This window comes from Ornithorhynchus anatinus, chromosome X3 (assembly GCF_004115215.2).
Source record: "Ornithorhynchus anatinus isolate Pmale09 chromosome X3, mOrnAna1.pri.v4, whole genome shotgun sequence".
NCBI lineage: Eukaryota > Metazoa > Chordata > Mammalia > Monotremata > Ornithorhynchidae > Ornithorhynchus > Ornithorhynchus anatinus.
In genome coordinates this window covers 1,754,300-1,781,369 of record NC_041751.1, presented here as the reverse complement: position 1 = coordinate 1,781,369, position 27,070 = coordinate 1,754,300, and the positions used below count along the sequence as shown (strand labels likewise).

Sequence of the window (27,070 nt, the reverse complement as noted above, 5' to 3'; positions counted from 1 at the left end):
CGTCATCCAATCATCCCCGCCCATGCGGATCGCCGTCCCCTCCGTCAGCCAATCGCGCCCTTCCATTCGGTCCGCGCTCCCTTCTTCGGACCACGCCCCCTTCCGTCAGCCAATCATCCCCGTCCATGCAGATGGCCGTCCCCTCCGTCAGCCAATCGCGCCCGTCCATGCAGATCCCCCGCCCCTCCGTCGCCCAATCGCGTCCTTCCATTCGGACCGCGCTCCCGCCTTCGGGCCGCGCCCCTTTCCGTCGGCCAATCGCGCCCGTCCATTCGGACCGCGCTCCCTCCCTCGGGCCACGCCCCCCCTCCGTCATCCAATCATCCCCGCCCCAGCGGATCGCCGTCCCCTCCGTCAGCCAATCGCGCCCCTCCATTCGGACCGCGCTCCCGCCTTCGGGCCACGCCCCCTTCCGTCATCCAATCATCCCCGCCCATGCAGATGGCCGTCCCCTCCGTCAGCCAATCGCGCCCTTCCATTCGGACCGCGCTCCCTCCCTCGGGCCACGCCCCCCCTCCGTCATCCAATCATCCCCGTCCCTGCGGATCGCCGTGCCCTCCGTCAGCCAATCGCGCCCGTCCATGCAGATCCCCCGCCCCTCCGTCGCCCAATCGCGCCCTTCCATTCAGACCGCGCTCCCTCCCTCGGGCCACGTCCCCCCTCCGTCATCCAATCATCCCCGCCCCAGCGGATCGCAGTCCCCTCCGTCAGCCAATCGCGCCCCTCCATTCGGACCGCGCTCCCGCCTTCGGGCCACGCCCCCTTCCGTCATCCAATCATCCCCGCCCATGCAGATGGCCGTCCCCTCCGTCAGCCAATCGCGCCCCTCCATTCGGTCCGCGCTCCCTCCCTCGGGCCACGCCCCCCTCCGTCATCCAATCATCCCCGTCCCTGCGGATCGCCGTCCCCTCCGTCAGCCAATCTCTCCCTTCCATTCGGACCGCGCTCCCTCCCTCGGGCCACGCCCCCCCTCCGTCATCCAATCATCCCCGTCCCTGCGGATCGCCGTGCCCTCCGCCGGCCAACGGCGGCCGCCTATGCAGATGAGGGGGCCGGGGGGTGGGCGGCGGATCCGCACCCAGAGCCCGGGGGTGGTCGGCATGGGGCGGCGGGGCCGGGGGCGGCTGGGGCTGCTGGGGCTGCTGCTGGGGCTGGGGCTGCTGCTGCTGCGGGGGGCCCGGGGGCCTCCGGAGGAGCCGGAGCGGGAGCCGGAGCCGGAGCCGGCGCTGCGGCGGCCTTCGGCGGCCCCGGGAGCCCCGGGGGAGGGAGGCCTCCCCGTGCGGCTGCGGCTGAGCCCCGACCAGCGGCGCCGCCAGGACGACGCCATCCGCCGCCACCAGATCAACACCTTCCTCAGCGACCGCATCTCCCTCCACCGCCGCCTGCCCCTGCGATGGCACCCTCTGTGAGTCCCCGCGTCGCCGCCCCGGCCTCATCGCCCTGTGGGGATTGGCTAATGATCAATAAGAATCGCAATCCTAATCCTACTGATGTTGGGATTTGTTAATAACGATGATAATGTTGGTATCCGTTCAGCGCTCACTAGGTGCCGAGCACCGTTCTAAGCGCTGGGGGAGATCCAGGGTCATCGGGTCGGCCCACGTGGGGCTCCCGGTCTTCGTCCCCATTTTCCAGATGAGGGAACCGAGGCCCCGAGAAGTGAAGTTGGTATTCGTTAAGCGCTTACTATGTGCCGGGCACCGTTCTAAGCGCTGGGGGAGATACAGGGTCATCGGGTCGGCCCACGTGGGGCTCCCGGTCTTCATCCCCATTTTCCAGATGAGGGAACCGAGGCCCCGAGAAGTGAAGTTGGTATTCGTTAAGCGCTGGCTATGTGCAGGGCACCGTTCTAAGCGCCGGGGGAGACCCCGGGCGGGCGGGGGGATCGGGTTTGTCCCACGCGGGGCTCACGATCTTCGTCCCCATTTTCCAGATGAGGTCACCGAGGCCCCGAGAAGTGAAGTGACTCGCCCACAGTCCCACGGCTGACTGGGATTCGAACCCATGACCTCTGACTCCCAAGCCCGGGCTCTTGGCGCCGCGCCGCTTCTCTAATGATAACGATGTTGGGATTTGCTAAGCGCTTACTACGTGCCGAGCGCCCTTCGGGGGCAGAGCCGGGGTCATCGGGTGGGCCCACGTGGGGCTCCCGGTCTCCGTCCCCATTTGACGGGCGAGGGAACTGAGGCCCCGAGGAGTTGATCACAATAAGGAGGAGGAGGAGGACGGCGTCTGTTGAGCGCTTACTACGTGCGGAGCGCCGTTCTAAGCGCGGGGGGAGATACGGGGTCGTCGGGTGGTCCCCCGTCCCCATTTGACGGATGAGGGGACCGAGGCCCAGAGAGGTTAGTAATGATAACGGCGATGAGGAGGACGGCGTCTGTTAAGCGCTTACTACGTGCCCAGCGCCGTTCTAAGCGCGGGGGGAGATACGGGGTCGTCGGGTGGTCCCGCGGGGGGCTCCGTCCCCATTTGCCGGGCGCGGTCACTGAGGGAAGGGACTCGCCCGCAGCCGGGCCGGGATCCGAACCCGCGACCTCCGACCGCCCCCCCCCCCCCCGGCCCGGGCCCTTTCCGCCGCGCCGGAGTCCCTGCCCCGAGTGGAGCTCGCGCCCTCCATCGATCCCCGTTTGACCGATCGTAATCGTGATCGCCGAAATAAGTACGGGAGTCGGCGCGGCGAGAGCCCGGGCCTGGGAGCCGGGGGTCGCGGGTTCGAATCCCCCGCCCGGTCGGCTGGGTCGCCTCGCTGCCTCCGGGCCTCGGCGACTTCGTCTGTGGGATGGGGATGAAGGCGGCGAGCCCCACGTGGGACGACCCGATTCCCTCGGGTCTCCCCCCCCCGCGCGCTTAGAACGGTGCTCGGCACACGGTGGGCGCCTGACAGATACCGACGTTATCATCACGCGCCGGGCACCGTACTGAGCGCCCGGGCGGTCGCGGGCAGATCGGGGGGTCGGGGGGAAGCGCGAGCCCCGCTCCCTGCGGGGCTCACGGCCTCGATCCCCCTCTCCCAGGCGACGGCTGTGATCGCGCCGTCGGTTCGGCGCTCGACCGCGTGCCGGGCGCTGTACTGAGCGCCGGGGTGGCCGCCGACCGGTCGGCCCCGGGCCCGGGCGGGGCTCAGAGTTTCCGTCCCCCTTTTGCAGATGAGGTCCCCGAGGCGCAGGGAAGCGGCTTGCCCTAGGCCACGGGGCGGACGAGTGGCGGTCGGAACGATCGCGATGACAACGTCGGCATCTTTTGAGCGCTTCCTACGCGCGGGGCGCCGGGCTCAGCGCCGGGGGAGATACGGGCTCATCGGGCGGTCCCCCGTGAGGCTCGCGGTCTTCGTCCCCATTTTCCAGGGGAGGGAACCGAGGCCCGGAGAAGTGAAGCGACTCGCCCGCCGACACGCGGCGGGGGCGGGATCGGAACCCCGTGACCTCGGACCCTCGAATCCGAACCCTCCACCCCGCGACTCGCGGGCCCCCGGGCTCCGCCCGCTCCGCCGGGCCGCCCGGACCGACGGGTCGGTCGGGTCCCGCGGGGCGGCAGAGAGTTGAGAGGAGCTCGCCGGGTGGCCGAGGGGGAGGGCGGGGAGCCCGGCGTCGCCCCGGGAGCGGGGCGACTCTTTTTAATGGTATTTGCTGAGCGCCCGCCGCGGGCCGAGCGACCGGCCGAGCTCCGGGGCGGACGGAGGGTGACGCCTCGGACCCGGCCCGCCCCCCCCGTCCGGACGAGGAAGCGGAGAAGTTAAAGAGCGACTTCCCCGCCGTCGGCGGTTGGCGGAGGCGGGGTCGGCACCCGGGGCCGCCGGCCCCCGGGCCCGAGAGCCGCCCGAAAAGGGGGAGACGGACCGCAAACCCCAACGAGGAGTCCCCTCAAAATAGATCGGCGGACTCGGCAGTGATGATGATAACGTCGGGATCCATTCGTTCGATCGATAGTGTCCGTCGAGCGCTCGCGGCGCGCTGGACCGCGCGCTTGGAACGGACGGGTCGGCAGCGGAGAGGGACGGTCCCTCCGACGGGCTCCCTCGGGGGAGACGGGCGGCCGTGAACCTCGGCCGTGAATCGCCTCAGTCCCCTCATCTGTCAAATGGGGACGAAGACCGTGAGCCCCACGTGGGACGACGTGACTCCCCCGCGTCTCCCCCAGCGCCGAGAACGGTGCTCGGCGCGTAGTGAGCGCTTAACGGCTGCCGACGTTATTATAGAGTCGGGGGGACGACGGACGTCGCGTGAAAACGATGGCACGTGAACAGAATCAGGGCGATGTGCGTCTCGTTAAACAAAATGAATCGATTAAGCGCTCGCTAGGTGCCCAGCGCTGTTCTAAACGCCGGGGGGAAACTAGGTCATGAGGTCGTCGCACGCGGGGCTCACGGTTTTCATCCCCATTTTACAGACGAGGTCACCGAGCGCAGAGGCGCGAGGTCCTGCGCGTAGTAAGCGCCCAGTAAATACTGCCGAGGGAATGAAGTGACCGGCCGGCGGGTGGCGGGGCCGGGATCGGAACCCGCGACCTCTGAGCCGCGTCGCTCCTCTTAGTAATAGGTAAACAGAGTGAGACGTAATATTTACAGATCTGCACAGCGCTGCCCATCTCCCCCGGCGCTCAGAACAGTGCTCCGCGCCTAGTAAGCGCTTTAACCGACATTATTCTGTTCACGAGGTGTCCGTCCCCTCGATCCTATTTATCGCGATTAAGTTAACGTCGGCATTTAACGTGGGTATTCGTCAAGCGCTTACTATGTGCGGAGCACCGTTCTGAGCGCCGGGGCAGACGCGGGGGGGGGGGGGGGGGATCGGGCCGTCCCACGCGGGGCTCCCGGTCTTCGTCCCCGTTTTCCGGATGGGGGAACCGAGGCCCAGAGAAGCGAAGCGACTCGCCCGCGGTCACACAGCCGCCCGGTGGCAGAGCCGGCACTCGAACCCGTGACCCCTGACTCCAAAGCCCGGGCTCTTTCCACCGCGCCGCCTCTCCTCTAAGTTGTCTCGTTTGTGTCCGTCCGTCCCCCCCCCCCCCCGATTAGACCGCGAGCCCGTCGGTGGGCAGGGCCGGTCTCCGTTGCCGAGCTGTCCGTCTCCGGGCGCTTAGTCCAGTGCTCTGCACGGAGGGAGCGCTCAGTAAATGCTACGGAATGAAAGGAGGCGCTCGGTAAGTCCCACCGAACGGGTGAGGGAGCGGAGGAATGGCCCCTGGAGGTGGGGAACCTCTCTCGGGGGTCGCACCGTGACCCCCTTCCTCCCCGTCGGGGTGGGTCGACCTGTTCGGCGGGGCCGGGGCGGGGCGATCGGCACCCCCTCCCTCCCTCCCTCCCTCCCTCCTTCCCTGGGTGGCGCCGGCTTCATTCGTTCACCGGTACTCATCGAGCGCTCACTCTGTGCGGAGCGCTGTACTGGGCGCTGGGAACGGACAGGTCGGCGACGGGTGATAATGTCGGTATTTGTTCGGCGCTCAAGCCCGGGAGCCCCAGGTCATGGGTTCGAATAATGATAATGATGTTGGTATCTGTTAAGCGCTTACCACGTGCAGAGCACCGTTCTAAGCGCTGGGGGAGACACAGGGGAATCAGGCGGTCCCACGTGGGGCTCCCGGTCTTCATCCCCATTTTACAGATGAGGGAACTGAGGCCCCGAGAAGTGAAGTGACTCGCCCACGGTCACCCAGCCGACAAGGGGCGGAGCTGGGATTCGAACTCCTGACCTCCGACTCCCAAGCCCGGGCTCTTTCCACCGAGCCACGCTGCTTCTCTAAAAGTCGATCATGATAATGCTGGTGTTTGTTAAGCGCTTACCGTGTGCAGAGCACTGTTCTAAGCACTGAGGTAGATACAGGGTAATCAAGTTGTCCCCCGTGAGGCTCACAGTTAATCTCCATTTTACAGATGAGGGCATTTAGGCCCAGAAAAGTGAAGTGACTCGCCCACGGTCACACAGCTAACGAGTGGCGGAGCTGGGATTCGAACCCATGACCTCGGACTCCCAAGCTCGGGCTCTTTCCACTGCGCCACGCTGCTTCCCAATCCCCGCTCTGCCACTCGTCAGCTGCGTGACCGTGGGCAGGTCACCTCTCCGGGCCTCCGTTACCTCATCCGTAAAAGGGGGATTAACCGGGAGCCTCACGCGGGACCACCTGATTCCCCTGCGTCTCCCCCAGCGCTCAGAACGGTGCCCTGCACAGAGTCAGCGCCTAACAGGTGCCGGCGTCGTTATTATCGGGTCGTCCCACGCGGGGCCCGCGGTCTTCATCCCCATCTGACAGATGGGGGAACCGAGGCCCGGGGGGGGGGGGGGGGGGCCGGCGACTGGCCCACGGTCCCACAGCTGACAGGCGGCGGGAGCCGGGATTCGAACCCGTGGCCCCCGAGCCCGGGCTCTTTCCACTGAGCCGCGCTGCTTCCCTCAGCTCTTCGCCGACGCCCTGGGGGGAGAAAAGAAACCAAGAAAGAGGGTGGGCTCCGGAGCACGTATGATCCGCGGTTTCGGTCCTTCCGTTACACGGTTTAAAAAGAGAGACCGACTCCGTAGAGGAAGGCTGTGATCTCTTTTCCCAATAAGTACGTTTTAATCGGTTTGGACAGCTTCGGCTGTCCCGTGTCCAGAGGAGCAGATGAATTGGCCGCCCTGCCCCGAAGGCGCCGAGGGAAGAAGTAGGATCCCGCCGACTGGCCGAAACCGAGCGTGTCCGCCCTCTCTCGTAGGTGCAACGAGAAGAAATACGATTATCGCCGTTTGCCCAGAACGTCCGTCGTCATCGCCTTTTACAACGAGGCCCGGTCGACGCTCCTGCGAACGGTCCACAGCGTCCTCGAGACCTCCCCGGATGTCTTGCTCAACGAAGTCATCCTCGTGGACGACTACAGCGATAAAGGTGAGGGGCTTCTTTGCTAGTAACGATAATATCGGTATCCGTTAAGCGCCCGCTAGGTGCCGAGCGCTGTTCCGAGCGCCGGGGTGGGGGGGGGGGATGCGGGGTCATCGGGTCGTCCCGCGCGCGAGGCTCACGGTGAATCCCCATTTTCCAGACGAGGGAACCGAGGCACGGAGAAGCGAAGCGACTTCGCCACAGCGCGGCTTGCCGGGGCTCGAACCCGTGACCTCCGACCCCGAGGCCCAGGCTCTTTCCGTCGAGCCGCGCTGCTTCTCTGTATCGGCGTCTCGAGTCCGGGGTCACGGGTTCGGAGCCCGGCTCTGCCCCTTGGCGGCCGTGGGACCCTGGGCGAGTCGCTTCGCCTCTCCGGGCCTCGGTTCCCTCCTCTGGAAAACGGGGACGAAGACCGGGAGCCCCGCGTGGGACGACCCGACGACCCCGGACCCGCCCCAGCGCTTAGGACGGTGCTCCGCACCTAGGAAGCGCTTGACAAACGCCAACGTTTTAGAGACGGAGGGGGTCTCTTGAAACGGGCTTGAGGGCTACTGTTCCGGGCCGGACACGTCGGGCGGATCCAGGGCGAATTGACCCGGGGGGCAGAGCTGGGCGAGGGCCGGCTGGCGTCCTTTATTGCTGTATTGTACTTCCCCGAGCGCTCAGCGCAGTGCTCTGCGCGCGACAACTGCTCGGTACGATGACGTCGACCGAATCCAGCGGCGAGAGGCGGTCTGGCTTGGGCCCGGGAGTCAGAAGGACGTGGGTTCCGATCCCGACTCTGCCGCTCGTCTGCTGTTCCGTGCCGGGGCGGATCGCTTCCGTGTGCCTCGGTTACCTCGTGTGCGAAACGGGCATCGATGACGATAATGATGCTCGTCAAGCACCTGCTATGTGCAAAGCACCGTTCTAAGCGCGGGGGCGGGGATACGAGGTCATCGGGTTGTCCCACGGGGGGCTCCCGGTCTTCGTCCCCATTTTAATAATAACGTCGGTATTTGTCAAGCGCTTACTCTGTGCAGAGCGCTGTCCTAAGCGCCGGGGGAGACGCGGGGGTCATGGGGTTGTCCCACGTGAGGCTCCCGGCCTTCATCCCCATTTTCCCGGAGGAGGTCACCGAGGCACCGAGAAGTGAAGCGACTTGCCCAGAGTCACCCAGATGACAGGCGGCGGCGCCGGGATTAGAACCCACGACCTCCGACTCCCCAGCCCGGGCCCTTGCCGCCGAGCCGCGCTGCTTCTCGTAGCCACGGGCCCGTGAGCCCCGTGGGGGACGTGGACCGTGTCCATTCTGACGAGGTGGTGTCTGCCCCAGCGCTCGGTTCAGTACCTGATAGGTAGTAAGCGCTCAGCGCATACCGGTTAAAAAAAAAAAGAAAATCCCCTTCCTAGAATGGGAAGAGCGGCATTTGGTCATTTCTCATAGTCATCCAACCCTTTTATCCCCAGTTATGGCTCCGACAAGAATAATAATCGGGGTATTTGTTGAGCGCCTACTCTATGCCAAACACCGTGCTAAGCACGGGGGGGCAGGACCCGGCTTGGCGGAAAGAGCCCGGGCCTGGGAGGCGGAGGCGGTGGGTTCTGATCCCGGCTCCGCCGCCCGTCAGCTGCGTGACCTTGGGCGAGCCGCTTCGGTTCTCTGGGCCTCCGTTCCCTCCTCTGTAAGATGGGGAGGAATAATAATGATGGTGGTATTCGTCAAGCGCTTACTACGTGCAGAGCGCCGTTCTGAGCGCTGGGGTAGACACGGGGGAATCGGGTCGTCCCGCGTGGGGCTCCCGGTCTTCGTCCCCATTTTACAGGTGAGGTCACCGAGGCACCGAGAAGTGAAGTGACTCGCCCACAGTCACCCAGCTGACCAGGGGCCGAGCCGCGATTCGAGCTCGCGACCTCCGACTCCAAAGCCCGGGCTCTTTCCACCGAGCCCCGCTGCGCCTCTCTAAGACCGTGAGCCCCACACGGGACAACCTGACGGCCCTGTGTCCACCCCGGCGCTTAGAACAGCGCGTGGCACGTAGTGAGCGCTGGACAGATGCCAACATTATTATTATAATCAGGTCCCAGAAGGGTCCACCGGGAGGAAGAAGAGGTTTGGCGTCCCCCTTTTCCCCTCGGGCGTTTTGAGGCCTCCACCCCGCAGCGCCGGTGCCTCTGCCCGTCTCCTCTCCTGCTTGTACGGCGCCTGGCACACAGTAAGCGCTTAACAGCTGCCGAAATTATCATTATTATCATTATTATTATTATTATTACCGCTGGCCCTAGCGGTAATTCGTTTTCATCTTGTCTCCCGCACGGGAGTGTCAGATCCCTTAGGGGACGGTGTCCCCTGGCGGTTTTTCATCGTCCCCTCCCGAGTGCTCGGTACCGAGTTGTGTTCACAGTGAGCGCTCAGTAAATACCGTTGGTCGAGGGGAGGCGGAGCACGAGAGTAGTGAGGGAGGGAGAGCAGAGCTTCCCTTGCGGGAAATCAAGCAAGAGCAGCTTTTTCCAGGGACCGAAAGCTCCTTCCTCCCCTCGACTTGGGGCGGAGAGGGAATGAGGGACCGTGGGGCTCAACGACGCCCGAGTCCGCTGACTTGGGTTCGTGCGCGCGGTCTCTCTCTCTCTGAAGAGTATTTCGAGTTTCTGCCGGGTCTTTAACCGTGGTTCAGTGGGAAGAGCCCGGGCTTCGCAGTCAGAGGTCATGGGTTCGAATCCCAGCTCTGCCGCTCGTCAGCTGCGGGACTGTGGGCGAGTCACTCCGCTTCTCTGGGCCTCAGTCCCCTCCCGAGTAAAATGGGGACGAAGACCGTGAGCCCCACGTGGGACGACCCGCTTCCCCCGTGTCTGCCCCCGCGCTTAGAGCGGTGCTCGGCACGTGGTAAGCGCCGAACACGTACCGACGTTATCGTTACCCTGAGTTCGCAGCGCAGCCCTGGGATTCCCGGGGAAGAGGGGGAATTACCGCGGGCCGTCTGGCCGGCCAGACGGACCGTAACCGGAGCCCACGAGATTTAGCGACACCGCCTGATCGTCCACGTCTCCGCCCTGGAGCGGAGCCGGGAGTTCTCTTTTCCGAGGAAAACCCAAGTCCTCGAGCGGCGGGGTCCGACTTAGCTGCTCCCCACCGTCCCCGGCGTGTGATTTACCGGCAACCCGAGCACATTTTCGTGGAATTCCGCGAGTCCGAGTGGAGGCGGCAACCCGAGGTCGTCGGGGCCCCGTTTGTGAGATAAGCGGCCGAGTCTGGAAGCTTTATGGCTTCTGGAGGTCGTTACTGAGGGGAGGGGAGAGCTGAGCTGGCCGAGGTGATCCCTCGCTCAGTTTTCAAGCACTTCCGATCACCAGAACCGAGGAAATGGAACCGCGCTACGTGGTGAGAGGTTCAGCGGGGCATTCAGGAAAAGGGGAAGAAAAGAAGGGTTTTGTATTATCCGCGAGCGAAGCGGGAGGTTTGGTTTCTCTAATTCGTTCGGCCGTATTCATCCAGCGCTTAATAATAGTAGTAATGTTGGTGTTTGTTAAGCGCTTACTATGTGCCGAGCACTGTTGTAAGCGCTGGGGGAGATACAGGGTCATCGGGTGGTCCCACGTGAGGCTCACGGTCGTCATCCCCCTTCGACAGATGAGGTCACTGAGGCACAGAGACGAGCGACTTGCCCACGGTCACACAGCCGACGGGCGGCGGAGCCGGGATTCGAACCCATGACCTCTGACTCCCAAGCCCGGGCTCTTTCCGCTGAGCCGCGCTGCTTCTCTGTTAAGCACTTGGGAGAGCAGGAGAGAACGATAAACGGATGTGTTCTCTACCCACCGCGAGCTTCTGGTCGAGAGGGGGAGAGAGATATTAATATACGTAAGTTAGCGCTTTCTTTGTGTCCAGTACTACTCTAAGGCCTGTCGTGGTTATAAGACAATCCCGATCCCAGATGTAGTGGGTTCTGATCCCGGCTCCACCGCTTGTCTGCCGTGTGACTGGGGGCAAGGCACTTCACTTCTCTGGGCCTCCGTTCCCCCATCTGTAAAATGGGGATCGAGACCGCGAGCCCCATGTGGGACGGGGACTGGGTGCCACCTGATCGACTTATATCTACCCCGGCGCTTAGGAGAGTGTCTGGCACACAGTAAACGCATAATAAAAAGCCAGAGGTGGTCGGGCCTGAGGCCTTAGCTTCATCCGGTAATCTTAGAAGGGCTCGACAAGGATTTTGTCGTGTCCCACCCGACTTGCTTGTATCCACCCCAGCGCTTAGAACCGTGCCTGGCACACGATAAGCGCCTTAACCAATACCACGGTTATTATCGTTACGATCGTTCCGAGGCCCGCCGTCTCAAGTAGGAGGGGGAACGGCTGTTGATTTCGTTCAACCGGTTGTGCTTGAACCAGGACACTTAAAGGAGCCCTTGGAGAACCACTTGGCCGGTTTACCCAAGGTCCGCCTGATCCGCGCCAGTAAGAGGGAGGGGCTGGTCCGAGCCCGGCTGCTGGGAGCTTCGATAGCCACGGGGCAAGTGCTCACCTTCCTCGACTGCCACTGCGAGTGCCACGAAGGCTGGCTGGAGCCCCTCCTGGAGCGGTGAGTCCCCCCGCGACCGAACCAATCCATCCGTCCGTCGCGTGTGTTGAGCACGTACCGTGTGCGGAGCGCCGTCCGAAGCGCTTGGGAGAGGAATGATAATAATAAATAACGTCGGTATCTGTTCAGCGCCTACTACGTGCCGAGCGCCGTTCTGAGCGCTGGGGTGGACACCACAGGGGAATCGGGTTGTCCCACCTGGGGCTCACACTCTTAATCCCCATTTTCCAGGTGAGGGAACTGAGGCGCAGTTGTGATATGACATAGGATATGTCATATCATAACCTATATGACGGTTATAGGTCACGATGTGCCCTATATGACGATACGTCCTGTCATTAACCTGTATATGACATAGGATATGACAGTACGACGGAGTGGGTAGACACACCCCCTGCCCGCCGAGGTGAAGAGAGGCCCTTGGGTTGCGTCTGAAATAATGCCGCTCCTCAGAGATGGAGAGGATGGCCGTCGGTCTGCCCGGAGGCGAGAGCTCTTTTTCGGTCTGTGCCTGGCGCGCTGTGCTTTCTCTGCGTCTGGGCACCCTCAGGGCCGCCGCCGTCTTCGTCTGCCTTTACGGCTCGCCTTGGGGTGAAAAATGGCAGCAGCAAAAGGGAACTGGACGTGCGCCACTGAGAGGATAATAACAGTAATAACAATGATAATGTCGGCGTCTGTTAAGCGCCTGCTGTGTGCCGAGCACTGTTCTAAGCGCTGGGGGAGATGCAGGGTCATCGGGTTGTCCCACGGGAGGCTCACAGTGAATCCCCATTCGACAGATGAGGATGAGAGAAAGGGAGAGAGACAGACACACACGGGCACGTAGGAAAGGAGGTATAGATTGGGAAAGCAGACACGCTTCCCTATTCCCCGAATTGACTAAGGGTCTTGATGGCTCGATGCCTCAGTTTCTCCATAAATTAGAGAGACTTCAGCGTTTACTGAGTTGCCGGACAGCAAGACCCTGAGTGTGGCTGTCTTTTTGTTTTTTAAAAAAAAATGGTTTTTATGAAGCACTTACTACGTGGCTGGCCTCGTATTAGGCCCCGAGGTGGATACGGGTTCGTGGGGTGGGAGGGACACGGACCGTGTCCCCCATGGGGCTGACGGTTCATTTTATAGATGAGGTGACCGAGGCCCAAGGCCGCACAGCAGTCAGGCGAAGGAGCCGGGATTAGAACCCAGGTCTTCCAGCTCTCAGCCTCGTGCTCTTTCCACGGGTCCTCGGGGTGGGCCAAGGGGGCAGGCGGCGAGGAAGGTGGAAGAGAGGACGGCAGTGCTCAGCGCCAACGCCCTCGTGCCCCGGGGCTTCTCAGGGACCGTGGCGGGCGGACCGTGGGTCGAGGAGCCCAGTGTCCAGCGGTGCAAACAGCTGGTCGACCCTCACCCCGTCCCCTCGGTTGCCGGCTGGTCAACCGTCATCCTGTCCCCTCGACTCCTAGCCCGGGAACATCCGTGGTCCAGATGGGGTCGGTGAGGGCCAGTCTAAGGATCGGAGAAATTGAGAGACGCAGCGTGGCCCAGTGGGGAGAGCACAGGCCTGGGAGTCGGAAGGACCTGGGTTCTAATCCCCGCCCCGCCACTTACTTGTCTGCTGTGCGACCTAGAGCCAGTCACTTCGCTTCCCTGTGCCTCAGTTCCCTCGTCTGTAGAATGGGGATTGAGACCGTGAACCCCGGGTGAGACGGGGACCGTGTTCCACCTGATGGACTTAGATCTAGCCCGGCGCCTAGTAGAGTGCCCGGCACGGAGTAAACGCATAATAAAAAACCAGTGGTGGGTGCCCTCCAGGGTCGGGGCCGAGGCCCCAGCTTCATCCGGTAATCTTAAAAGGGCTCAACGAGGATTTTAAGTCGGTGGAATCGAGGGAGCCGAAAAGACCGGATAATCATCCGTTGCTCCTCATCGAGCGCTCCCGGCTTCCTGGACTTGAGAAAGACAAGCTTCCGTAGAGGCCATAAAAAGATTGGAAAACCACCTCAGGGCGTGGGCCTGGAAGTCAGAAGGACCTGGGTTCTAATGCCGCCTCTGCCATCTGTCGGCCCGATGACCTCGGCCGAGTCGCTTCCCCGCGCCTCGGTTCCCTCATCTGCAAAATGGGGATTATGACCGGGAGCCCCACGTGGGACGGGGACCCCGTCCGATTAGCTTGCAGCGCTTAGAACGGTGCTCGGCACCCGGTAAGCCCTTAGCAAATACATAAAAAAAAAGTCCAGCGTGGCATGGGATCCGTCCAAGCGCTTAGTACAGCGCTCGGCACCTAGTAAGCGCTCAATAAATCCTTTCGAATGAATGAACGAATGAATCCGGATGGGCTTTGGGGGGAACGTAGGTGGATTTCTGCAAACCACAAGGTGGCGGTGTTAGAGAAGAATTCCCAGGAAAGGTTTTCCTGGGAATTTTTTGTCCCGGGAACACTTTTAAATCCCTTCAGTGAAGAGACGAAGCTTTCGGCCCAGATTGTTCAGCCCGGGTTGGCGAAGGAGGGAGGCGCCTTCCGTAATATGCAGGTGATGGGGAGCTCATTGCATCGATCGGACCGCGAGCCCGTCGTTGGGCGGGGACGGTCTCTGTCCGTTGCCGAACTGTCCCTTCCACGCGCCTAGTGCAGTGCTCCGCACGTAGTGAGCGCTCAATGAATACTACTGAATGAATGAATGAATATTGAGATGACTGTTGTCCGCCTCAAACTTCAGTCATCCTGGGGATTATTGCAAGGTGACAGAGCGGGAGAAGAAAAGGTTAGCCCAAATCTTAGGATTTAGACCCGCTGGCATCAATTTTTAAGATGGCAAATGAATTTCTAAGTAGGACTGAAGATGATTCTGTTTTGCTCTGCCGTCTGTCTCCCCCGATTAGACCGGGAGCCTGTCGTTGGGCGGGGATGGTCTCTATCTGGTGCCCGATTGTCCATTCCTGGCGCTTAGTACGGTGCCCTGCGCATAGTAAGTGCTCAGTAAATACTATTGAATGAATTAATTAATGACCCCACTAGAGAAAGGCCCTTAGAACAGTAGGCATAGTAGGCGCTTAGTAAATACCCTTATTATTATTATTATTATTCAGGGGTCGCGTGGTGTTCAAAAGGCATTCACAAGGAGCTTTAAGAAGAAGCAGAGGTTTCTGTTTAGTCAATCCAAGCTAAACAAATTCTTTCCTAAAATTTGCAAACCCACTACCACGGTCAGGGCAGCAAGTCTCTACTTCTGCAGCCTCCCCTCCTCGTAATTATATTTTTATTGAGCACTGGGGAAAATACAAAGTTAAAAACGTGACGCATCTCCTCCCCACGAGACTCCTCCTCACAGTACGGGTCGTCAATTTAAGATCGTGATGTTCTTATTTGAATTACTTAAAAAGATTAACGATAATAATGGCATGTGTTAAGTGCTTACTATGTGCGAAGCACTGTTCTAAGCGCTGGGGGGGGGGCGGTACAAGGTGATCAGGTCGTCCCACGTGGGGCTCACAGTCTTAATCCCCATTTTACAGATGAGGGAACTGAGGCACCGAGAAGTGAAGTGACTTGCCCCAAGTCACACAGCTGACAGGTGGTGGAGCCGGGATTCGAACCCATGACCTCCGACTCCCAAGCCCGGGCTCTTTCCACCGAGCCACGCCGCTTCTAATAGTTTGGTGGCGTTTGTCAGTGTAATACGTGTGTCACACGTAGAAGAACTTCATTCGTACTGGGCTCAGGAATGGACCCCGATTTGTAATATCTATAATAGTATGGGAAAACACGTCCTGTGCTGAAACCATTCTGGATACCACCAGGGTTTCGAGGAACAAGTATCGCGGGATACGCATGTAATAAAAATTAATAGCGGTATTTACTAAGCGTTCACTATCTGCCAAAATACCTTGCCAAGGGCTAGATTGGACAGTAGTTCCTGCCCCGCTTGGGGCTGTCACTTTAAGGGATGGGGCAGCGGGTATCTGATCTCCAGGTTACAGATGAGGAACCTAACGCACAGAGAAGTGAAATGACTTGCCCAAGGGCAACCAGCAGGCCAGTGACAGAGACAGGACCTCTTGGGTCTACTGATTCCCAGTCCTGCGCTCTTTCCCCGAGGCCTTGCCGTCTCCCCGGCCAGTGGGAGAACCTCATCGGCAGGAAGCAACGTTTTATGTGTGTTTTCTTATGGCCCGGATGAGAATGAACTAATGTTATGATTCAGGGTGATATTTGGATAGCCAGAGTTAGATTCTGATTTTATTACTATTATTATTATTTCTGTTATTACTACTACTACTGATAATGTTGGTATTTGGTATTTGTTAAACGCTTACTGTGTGCAGAGCACTGTTCTAAAGCGCCGGGGGAGCTACAGGGTCATCCGGTCGTCCCGCGTGAGGCTCACAGTCAATCCGCATTTTACAGAGGAGGTCACTGAGGCACAGAGAAGTTAAGTGACTTACAGTCACACAGCCGACAAGGGGCAGAGCCGGGAGTCGAACTCTTGACCTCTGACTCCGAAGCCCAGGCCCTTTCCACTGAGCCACGCTGGAAGCACTTACTATGTGCCAAGCACTGTTCTGAGCGCTGGGGGAGATACAAGGTGATCAGGTTGTCCCACGTGGGGCTCACGGTCTTAATCTCCATTTGACAGACGAGGTAATTGAGGCACCGAGAAGTGAAGTGACTCGCCCACAGTCACTCAGCTGACAAGTGGCGGAGACGGGATTCGAACCCACGACCTCTGACTCCCAAGCCCGGGCTCTTTCCGCTAAGCCACGTTGCCTCTCTAGTAACGGTGATATTATTAACAAGAATAGTAGTTGTTAAGCTCTTACTATGTGCCGGGCACTCTCCTAAGCACTGCGGTAGATACAAGCTAATCGGGTTGGACACAGCCCAAGTCCCCCCCACGTGGGGCTCACGGTCTTAATCAACATTTTACAGAAGTGAAAGCCGACAAGCGGTGGAGCCTGGATTAGAAGCCAGGCCCTTCTAACTTCCAGGCCCGTCCCGCATCCACTAGACCACACTACTTTTCCATTATTATTACCGTGCTACGGTATCCGTTAAGCGCTATGCGATGCACCGGGCACCGTCGATGACGATGGTATGTGCTGAGCGCCTACTATGTGCCGAGCACTGTTCTAAGCGCCGGGGCAGATTCGAGGGAATCAGGTTGTCCCACGTGGGGCTCACGGTCTTCATCCCCATTTTCAGATGAGGTAACTGAGGCACAGGGAAGTTAAGGGGCTTGCCCACCGTTACAAGCGCTAAGGTAGACACGTTAAGCAGGTCGAACGCACTCCCCGTCCCACACGGGGCTCCCGTTCTAAATAGGAAGGAGAACAGGTATCGAATCCCCGTTTTACAGATGAGGAAACCGAGGCCCAGGGAAGTGAAGCGACTTGCCCAAGGTCACCCGGCAGGCCACCGGCAGAGCCAGGACCAGGACCCCGATCCCCCCGTCTCCCCACTAGGCCGTCTCTCACGTCCGTGTCGTCCCTGTGCATGTTTGCCTCTCTCAGAATTCGGGAAGAAGAGTCGGCCGTGGTGTGTCCGGTGATCGACGTGATTGACTGGAATACATTCGAATACCTGGGGAACGCCGGCGAGCCGCAGATCGGGGGCTTCGACTGGAGACTGGTGTTCACGTGGCACCCGATCCCGGAGAGGGAGCAGAAGCGAAGGCGGTCCAAGGTGGATGTCATCAGGTCCGAGTTTACTTAACGTTTGACTCCGTGGTCGGTGAGGGCCTCTGTTTCGAAAGTTCGGAGCGTCGGGGCGGGCGGTTGGGCTCGGAGGCGTTCTCTGCAACCCTCCCCTCGGCGGGACGGTTCCTCCGAACGGGTGAGGGAACGGAGTTCGGGACGAACGGGTTTCCCCTCGGGCAAAGAGGAAAGAATTGAAAAGCTTGAGACTGTTCAGGTGTTTAGCACTCCTTACCGCTGGCTTGGAAGCAGTCCATCCCCTCGCCCCCTCCTACCTCACCTCGCTACTCTCCTACTACGACCCAGCTTGCACGTTTCGCTCCTCTGATGCCGACCTACTCACTGTACCTCAATCTCGTCGGTCTCGCCGCCGACCACTCGCCCACGCCCTGCCTCTGGCCCGGGTCGCCCTCCCTCTTCACGTCCGACGGTGACTCTCCCCAGCTTCAAAGCCTCGCTGAAGGCACATCTCCCCTAAGAGGCCGTCCCTTCTCCTTCTCTCTCCTTCTCTCTCCTCCCACTTCCTTCTGTGTCGCCCTGACTCGCTCCCTTAAATCTCCCTCCCCCCCACCCCCAGCCACCTCAACCCTACAGCATTATCTGTACAAATCTGTGATTTTACTTATATCGGTGTCTGTCCCCTCTCCCCTCCCCCCCGGACTCTAAGCTCATTGTGAGCGGGGAACGGGTCTGTTATATTGTTCTATTGTACTCTCCCAAGCGCTGTGCACACCGCTCCGCACACGGTAAGCGCTCGATAAATAAAATCGACCGCCTGACTGACCAAATCACAGAGCGCAAATCTCTCCTTCGGCCTCTACCTATCTTCACTGCAGAGATAGAGTAAGACAAAGATGGAAACTGGGGGTTGGTTCCTGCAGAAGGACAGGCGTGACCCACCGCTATCCAGACAGGAGCGTCTCTTTGGGAGCAGAAGCTTCGTAAGGAATGAGAGCCAAGGAGGAGAGAACAGAAACAGCCCCAGGTGTTGCAGACTTCAACATATGTCCATAATGCGTTCGTTCATTCAGTCGTATTTACCGAACGCTTACTGTGTGCAGAGCACTGTACTAAGCGCTTGGAGAGTAGAGTTCTGCAATAGTCACTGGGCTTACAGTCTAGAGGAGGGGAGACAGACATCAAAACAGGTAAACGGGCATCGATATAAATAGAGTCCCAGATATATCCACCTCCAAACGGGTAAACAGGCATCGATATAAATAGAATGATAGATATGCACACATATACACATTAGAGGAGCAAAATGTGCGAGCCGGGTTATAGTGGGAAAGCAGCGAGGTAAGGTAGGAGACGGCAAGGTGATTGAGTATCTTAAAGCCGACGGCGAGGCGTTTCTGGTAGCGGAGGTGGACGGGCAACCACTGGAGGTTCTTGAGGAGTGGGGAAACGTGGACTGAACATTTTTGTAGAAAAATGATCGGGCAGCGGAGGAGAGTAGGGAAATAGACTTCTCTTCTTCTTAATCCATTTTGAATCCGTTTCCTCTGACCCCCCCAGAGCCCTTCATTTTGAGGTCTCTGCACGTTAGATGGGTTGGGGACCCTTTCCGTCCGCCTCTTGGGCTGGGGGAAGGTTGCTGGATTCCGCCTACGGGTTCTGGACACTTTCCCAGCCCAAGCCTCCTAGGGAAAGGCTAAGCCAACAAGCACTGAGGGACGGCGTAGGAGGGAATGACTCTGAGGGCCACATGGAAGGGATGCCGGCAGCCTGGGCACATGGGTGTGGTGTAGTTTTCAAAAAGACCGTCGCAGGCCCGGGGTCGGGCCAAAACCCTCTAGACTGGAAGCTTGCTGTGGGCAGGGGGCACGTCTACCGACCCTGCTATGTTAATACTCTCCTAAGCGCTTAACACAGTGCTCTGGACACAGTCAGCACTCGATAAATGCAATTGCTTGACCGTGTCGATGAAAGCTGTGGGTCGGCTTCCCTCCGAAGTCGTCGGTAATTGAAAATAGTCAACCTTTTAAGGGAAGACAAGCATTTCCTCTGTTTAAATTGGAAACGGCTAAATCTTTCCTAGGTCCCCCACCATGGCTGGAGGACTGTTTGCTGTGAGTAAGAAGTATTTTGAGTATCTTGGCTCGTACGATACCGGAATGGAAGTCTGGGGAGGAGAAAATCTTGAATTCTCTTTCAGGGTAAGTGACCCGATTTCCAATTATCAATTACAGATGCATCTCTTAAACTCTGAGCCCCCCTTTGGGACGGGGAGTCTGCTCATTCTGCTTAGAGTGTATCTAATCCCAGCTTTTAGAAGAATGGTGGGCACACAGTATATGTTTAAAAGATGCCACAGTTATTATTATTAGAACTACTGAATTTTCATCTGAGCCGTCCTCTAGCTTTCTTTGGGGTAAGAAGACGGGTTTGCCATAAAAGGAGAGGAATGTAGTTTCCACGGTGGTTTGAGAAGTCGAGTCACGGGGAGATACAACTTGGAAGTTCTCTCGCCGACTGTGAAGGAGCGTCACCTAGGGGAAAAAATGTTGGTATTTGTTAAGCGCCTACTCTGTGCAGAGCACTGTTCTAAGCGCTGGGGTCGATACAGGGTCATCAGGTTGTCCCACGTGAGGCTCACGGTTAAGCCCCGTTTTCCAGAAGAGGTCACCGAGGTCCAGAGGAGTGAAGTGAGTCACCCAGCTGCCAAGTGGCGGGGCCGGGATTCGAACCCATGACCTCTGACTCCCAAGCCCGGGCTCTTGCCACTGAGCCACGCTGCTTCTCTAGGAAAGAGCCTGGGCCCGAGGGCCAGAGGACGCGGATTCTGATCCCGGCTCTGCCGGTTGCTTGCCGTGTGACCTTGGGCAAGGGACTCCACTTCTCCGTTCCTCAGTTTCCTCGACTGTAAAATGGGGCTGAAACCCCTGCTCTCCCTCCAGCTTAGATTGTGAGCGCCAGGCGAGATAGGGATTGTGTCCGACCGGATTAGCTTATATCCAGTCCGGCACTCAGAACGGTGTTTGACACGTCGCAATCGCTTAACGCCATCGAAAAAGAACGGGTTTCACGAGTTGCGCGATAGTAAAGCGAGAGGCCTCCTGATGGAGCCTTTCGCCTTCTCGGTCCGGCCGCCCCCTCCGCCAGGTGAGATGCCAAACTGATTTTTTGTTATCGGTTGATAGATCCATCTGTGTTTACTGCTCTCTTATCACCCTCGCTCTCTTTTAACTATTCTACCGTCGATCGCATGTGGTGCGGAGCCTCTGGGTCCTTGCCCGGCACATCTGTTCTCTGTTTAGATCTGGCAGTGTGGAGGAAGTCTTGAGATCCACCCGTGTTCTCACGTGGGTCACGTTTTCCCTAAACAAGCTCCTTACTCCCGGAGCAAAGCCCTGGCTAACAGCGTGAGAGCAGCGGAGGTCTGGATGGATGGATACAAAGAGCTTTATTACCACCGCAATCCACACGCCCGGCTGGTGAGTGAAACCCTCCGCCGGCTCGGCTCTCTTGCCAAATAAAGAATTCGCCTTTCCCCGGCTGCTTCGGGGGGGGGGGGGGGGAGAGAGAGACCGACCGGTTTGCCTGTTTCCGGAGGAAGACGCCGACAAGGTATGGAAGAGAGGGCCCCGAACCCCGATGGCCACCGCTTTCTTAGGATGAAGCCTTCTGGGGAGATAGAGAGGGTGTCCTCTCGCTGCAGGTTGTCGCCGCCTTATTTTTCTTAGGAACCATATGGAGATGTGACGGCTAGGCGGGATCTTCGCAGTAAGCTCAAATGCCGGGATTTCAAGTGGTTCTTGGAGAACGTATATCCAGAGCTACACGTCCCGGAAGATCGCCCGGGCTACTTTGGCATGGTAAGCGGCGTGGCCTAATGGTCGGAACCACGGGCCTGGGAGTCAGAAGGGTCTGGGTCCTGGTCCTGGCTCTGCTTCCTGTCTGCCGCGACTTGGGCAAGGCACCTCACTTCTCGGAGCCTCGGTCACCTCACCCGTAAAATGGGGATGAAGACTGTGAGCCCCCTCTGGGACGGGAACCGTGTCCAGTCCGATTAACTTGTACCTACCCCAGCCCTCCGTACAGTGCCCGGCACAATGTACGTACTTAACAAACACCATTTAAAAAAAAAAAAAAAAAGCGGTAGCCTTATCGGTGCGGAGGGGTTTCCTCCCATTTCTAATCCCCACGAGAGGACTTGGTTCTGGAGGGAGAAAAATAAATGAAAGGGTTTGGTCCCGTCTAAGCGGGGAACCTCTCTCTCTAGTTTTTACCCATTCTGCTGGTTGCTTTTCCATCATCCACTAGCTCCTTCCTCTGTCCGGGATTTCGCCGCGGCCTTCCTCCCGCGTCCTTTGTCTCTCCGCTTCTCGTGCCTCTCTGGTTGTCCCCGAAGGCTGCTGGGAAATAGACGCGGTGATTCCCAGGAGTTCTAGCCGTTCCCTCCGACTGATAGTGCCGGGTTGAAGTCAGTATCCACCCAGAATACGCTGGCCAGACGGCCCGGTTGGGGGAGGCCTGAGGCTCAGGTGAGCAACTGGAAAAGGGGCGGATAAGCAACCGGAAGAGGGGTGCTTGTCCACCTCCTCCCCCCATCTATTCCCGGCCTCGCTCTCTAAGACAGGATGCCCTTGCTCTGTGGGTCCGTGAGACGCGGAAGACTTGTCCGAAATGGCCGGGTTCTGGCCGCGATTTCACAGCTCCCTGATGTCCTCCAGCGATTCCAGAATGAGTAGGAAGTCAGCGCTGGGCCGTGTGCCCATCTGACCACGGAGCAGTCGGGCGTGGTCTAATGGAAACCAGGCAGTGAACGGAAAGAAATGTAACGCACTCTTCCTTCACAGGGAGCCCGTTGATGGGGGAACCCTGACTGAATCTTTGGCAGGTACCTGCATGTGTTCTACTCTGGGCTATGGAGAGGAGCAGAGGGGAGAACTGAGAATAAGAGGCCTAGACCCATTATCACATTACCTAGCAGGCTTTCCTACTTGGGAAGACACCGCTGCTGCCCGGAGAGGTTCTGCCTCAGAAACGTGCTGCTCGGCATGCTTGTGGAGTTTTACCGGAGAATGGAGGTGGGGAGAGGTTGGAGTCTCCCAGGGTCGGGTAACGAGCCTCAGGGGACTTTGGGAGGCACGAGGAGGTTCATTAGAGAACCCCCAGAGGCCACGGGGGTAGGGGAAGCTGCCATGTTTAATGTCAACCCGAGGGTGCTGGCACACTCCCAAATTTAAGCCTGGGTCTGCCGACATCCAAGATGTCGCCCTCCCGGAGCCTCGGGCCGCCAGCAGGAAAGGGAACTCTGCCATCGAGGGCCCTCTTGGGAATTTTTAGGGGGGGCATCATCCTCGTGGGGGTTTCTGCCTCTTGGCTCTCTGCATGGTGACGGCTTGATCTTTTCCTTCTCCTATTTCTCCCACTCTGCGTAGGTGATTTCCTCTCGCTTCTCTCACCTCCAGAAGCCCACCCGGCCGAGTCGTGACCGTTGTCTGTGTCCTTTGGGGGAAAGATGAGCCCGGCCGGGAAACGGGCTCCTTCCTCCCAAGGGTCCCCGGGAGCGTGCCCGACCCCACTTCTCCTCGCTAGCGCTGTAGGTGTCCATCCAGCCCTCGCTCGGCCCGACGTTTCTCCCCCAAACCGGTCGACCCAGACCCAACCCCCCCCCATCTCCCGTTCCCGTTGCAGGGTGCTGGCGGGTGGCCGCCGGGCCGGGGATGGGGGCGGCGGGCAGACGGAAGACGGCCGAGTCTGGGGGTTTGGATTTCCAGAGGTCCCGCGACTCAACTGGCAGGCTCCGGGAGGCTGAGGATTCCTCAGCCCTCGCCCGGTGGTGGACGCCGGTGGGAGGAGCGGGTGGAAGCCGTGGGTGAGGCCCCAGTAGTCAGGCTCTCTCACACCAGCCTCCTCCCTGGTCCTGTGGAGCCCGAGGGCGATGTGAGAAGCGGCTTTCCTAGCAGAGACTTGAGCTGCCGCGGCTGTAGCTACTGAGCCATCCTCCTCCCCCTGCCCCCCAACTCGAGCGGTGCCGGCCTCTCCCAGCCCGGAACAGCGGAGAAGCCGTAGACCCCAACCATCGCCCCCCGTTCCCCGGCCTATCCCTTGCCCGCCCCGACCCTCAACTCCAGCCCCCTCCCTCCGGCCCGTTCAGAAACCGGGGCGGCAGGATGTCACCGGCGGAGTCTGGACGAACTTCCCGGCCTCCGAACCCGGACCCTGATGGCTGCCGTTGACTCTTTCAGCTGAAGAATAAAGGGATGGAAAATCACTGTTTTGACTACAACCCGCCGGATGAGAACGAAGTAACGGGTCAGAGGCTCATTTTATACCCCTGCCACGGAATGGGACAAAATCAGGTGGGAAATTCCTTCTCTTATCATTTCCCTTGGGGGAAGTAAAGCGTGACTCAGGCCACTCGGGAACGGGGTTAGAAAGAAGCCATGTTCCCCCTTCTGTTCTCGAGCCACGTTGCGGTAATAACCATCCGGGGTCCTTCCCTCGTCATGCCACTGGGACAGATTCCCCGATTGGGTATTTGAGGGGTAAATTGGTCCCGTTTGCCCCCCACCCCCTTTCCGCTTTCAGTTCTTCGAGTATACCTCCCATCATGAAATCCGCTACAACACCCGTCACCCGGAAGCGTGCGCGGCAGTCGACGTGGGGACGGACTATGTAACCATGTATCTGTGTCAAGAAAATGTTCCTGAAAATCAGAAGTTTATATTTCAGGAGGTGAGTCGATTCTTTTCGCTGCCGAGTTTCAGCTGAATCGTTTTATTGTAAGGATTTTATTTCTTTTCATTAGGGTATTGGTTCGGCGCTTCCTCCGCGCCGAGCACCGTGGCGAGTGCTGGGATAGATAAAAGCTAACCAGGGCAGACACCGTCCATGGCCCACAAGGGGCTCCCGGTCTTCATCCCCATTTTACGGATGAGGGAACTGAGGCACCGAGGAGTTAAGCGACTTGCCCAAGTTCGCACGGCGGACACGTGGCAGAGCCGGGACTAGAACCCGGGTCCTTCTGACTCCCAGACCCGGGTTTTATCTACTAGGCCACGCTGCTTCTCTGTTCCATCCTGGCATGGCTGTCCTGTGACCTGATCTATCCTAGTTCTCCTCCGATATTCCCACTCTGTTTAGTTAACTCTTTGTCTCTCCCTTTCTCCCGTTAGATCGTCAACTCGGTGGGAACAAGGAATGTGTGTGGCCTCTCCCGAGTTCTTACTACGGGGCTTAGCTCCCCATAGGTGCTTCTAAAGACCGTGGATTGAGAAGGGTCTTATTTAAAGTTTCACCATTTATTTAAACGGACGTGCGATAAGCGACACCCAGCAGGCGAGAGGAGGAGCTGGGATTAGAACCCGGCTCTCCGGACTCTCAATCACCTGCTCTTTCCACTGGGCGATGCTGCTTCAATCAGCTCCGTGCCTGGATCTTGGAACCCTGGGCAGGATTAAATTGGGAAATGGGATTGGGTCGCCGGGAAGACCCTTGCTCTCGTAGGTCGAAATTCTTAAGATACATAAGTTTAAATTTGGATTTTAAATAATAAGAGGTTTTCCATCTGGAAAGTGGAGTTGGCTAATTCCCCGTCTCTTTCACAGGATGGTTCTCTACTTCATGTTCAATCTCAAAAGTGCCTCCAAGCAGAAGCGAACGCGTACAATGGCAACCCTGCCCCTCTCCTGCGGCCCTGTACCAACTCCGACCACCAGAAGTGGTTCTTCAAAGAAAGAGCTTAACCTGACCCAAATCATCTTGTTCAGCTGCTCCTTGCGGGGAGCTATTGACTCGATGAAGGAAGTCTTCCTTCAAAGCTCGCCTGGGAGTTTTTAATAAGAAAATCACGTTTACAGGACGGGAAAATGTTTGCGGGAAAGAGCGAGGCTTAAAGTTTTAAACTTTGTTCTCTTCATTTGCTAGCTCACATGTTTCTCAGAATGGGGGCGGGTGGGGGACGACACCGGATCTTTGTCGCTTTGGGTATTTAATAAGTTAAAGTTTACTGATCTGCCATGAATCTTGAAGGTTTATTTTTCTACTAAAATATAGTCTATCGCGGTGCCTTGTTAGCGGAAATCAGGTGAAAGGGAGGATCTGCAAATTCGCGTGGCAGCCCGAGGATTTGCCCCAATCCAAACTGAAATCAATCAGTCATCGGTTTTTATTGAGCTCTTGCCACGCGCAGAGGACTGTACTGAGTGCTTGGGAGAATGTAGTACAGCAGAGTTGGTAGACTAGCTTCCTACCCACGAGGAGCTTATAGTCTACAGGGAAACCACGCCAATTAACTGGACTGCCGTTGCTCTACGTTAGCTAGATGGTACTCTACCAACCACTTAGTTCAGTGCTCCGCACGCAGTACGCACTCAATAAGTACCATTTATTGATTGATTGGTTTTGCCCGGCGCCTCCCTCCGAACTGTTGCGGCAGGAGGAGGAGACGGGAGGGGAAGATCGGAGAGCGGAGGATGAGGAGCGAGGAACCCGAAGAGAGACAGAAAAGCCATCGTCTCACGCGGCTCAGTTAATACGAGCCCGTTACCGATCGGACTTCCCGTAGCCGAGGTGAAATTCCGGACCGAAATGAGAGGTGGTGGACCAGATTGATTCCGTTTCACTTCGGGGATGGGAGTTGCTTATACCCATGTCCCCCCGGCCAGCGAAAGCAGGTAAGAAGCAGCGCGGCCTCCTGGACGGAGCGCGAGCCTGGGAGTCAGAAGGCCCTGGCTTCTTATTCCGACTCTGCCGCCTGTCCGGCGTGTGACCTTGGACGATTGGCTTAACTTCTCTGTGCCTCAGTGACCTCATCTGTAAAATGGGGATTAAGACCGTGAGCCACGTGGGACAGGGACTGTGTCCCACTTGATTAGCTTGTGCCTACCCCAGTGTTCGGTGCCTGGCACGTAGTAAGTACTTAACGGATACCCCAAAACAGGAACTGGGTGCTTGTGAGTCTCGGAAATGGGGCTGGGTGAGGATCTGTGGGTGGCCAGGGGGCAGGGGGTGATGTGGGGGTGGTTAGTGTGGGTCTGGGAGACGGTCTTCGGGAGCAACCTACGTGCCCACGCAGGGCCCACGGCTTCAGCGGGGGAGGCAGAGTTAAGAAGCCAGGCGGTGCTTAACAGGGGCTTAACAGATACTGTTTTTTAAAAAGGTGAAGGGAAGATGAGATGGGAGAAAAGAGTTGGAAGGGACTAAGGGAGGAACGGGGGAGATGGGAGAAATCATTCAAACCTGGGGAGAAACTAACAGGAGAGAGGAAGAAAAGCTCAGGAACAATCAGGGAAAGGCAGGGACAAAGAGGGAGGCAGGAAAGGGCCAGAGAGAGAGGGAAAGCAACAAAAATACCCAAGGTTTGTCATCGATTTCAGTTAGTAAATCATACGAGGGTTTCTGTTGCACGCTTTGGGAGGTGTGTCGCTTGAGTGGAAATGTAGCCCAACAACTTGTACCATGTGGACAGGCTGACTATTTGAGTGAATGTCCCGCTGAAGGCAAGATTTCATTCACGTTTGAGGAGAGAGTCTCTTCTATCCTGTTGTCCGGTGAAGGGGACGATCCCCTCTCCTCGCTTCTGGCCCAACAGGGAACTCAGTCGGTTTTTAAGTGGGCAGATTTCAAACCGGTGTGGTAAAATCGGCGGACTCTCTCCCTCTACAGCTCTCTGATCTGGCCTAGTGGACAGAATAGGGGCTGGGAGTCACGGGACTTTTTTATGGGATTTGTTAAGGGCTTATTATGTGCCAGGCACTGTACTAAGCCCTGGGGCAGATACAAGATAGGTTGGACCCATTCTAGTTCCCCCATGGAGCTCCCAGTCTTAATCCCCATTTTACAGGTGAGGTAACTGAGGCGCGGAGAAATGAAGTGACTGGCCCGAGGTCACCCAGCAAACGAGTGGTGGGGCTGGGATTAGAACCCAGGTCCTTCTGACTCATTCATTCATTCAAGAGTATTTATTGAGCGCTTACTACGTGCAGAGCACTGTACTAAGCGCTGGGAATGTGCAAATCGGTAATAGAGAGAGTCCC

General features: G+C 58.4%; 1 protein-coding gene across 1 annotated transcript; it reads left to right on the top strand.

Annotated features, from left to right (window-relative positions):
* The first annotated feature begins 131 nt into the window (after positions 1-131).
* Positions 132-25,056, top strand: GALNT12 (polypeptide N-acetylgalactosaminyltransferase 12). Its single transcript, XM_029053598.1, has 11 exons — positions 132-809; positions 1,203-1,405; positions 6,689-6,858; positions 11,222-11,411; positions 16,899-17,084; positions 19,123-19,240; positions 20,342-20,518; positions 20,768-20,899; positions 23,279-23,392; positions 23,622-23,768; positions 24,641-25,056. The coding sequence occupies exons 1-11, from the start codon at positions 132-134 to the stop codon at positions 24,776-24,778; spliced, it is 2,253 nt and encodes a 750-aa protein (XP_028909431.1). The 3' UTR covers positions 24,779-25,056.
* Positions 25,057-27,070: the final 2,014 nt, after the last annotated feature.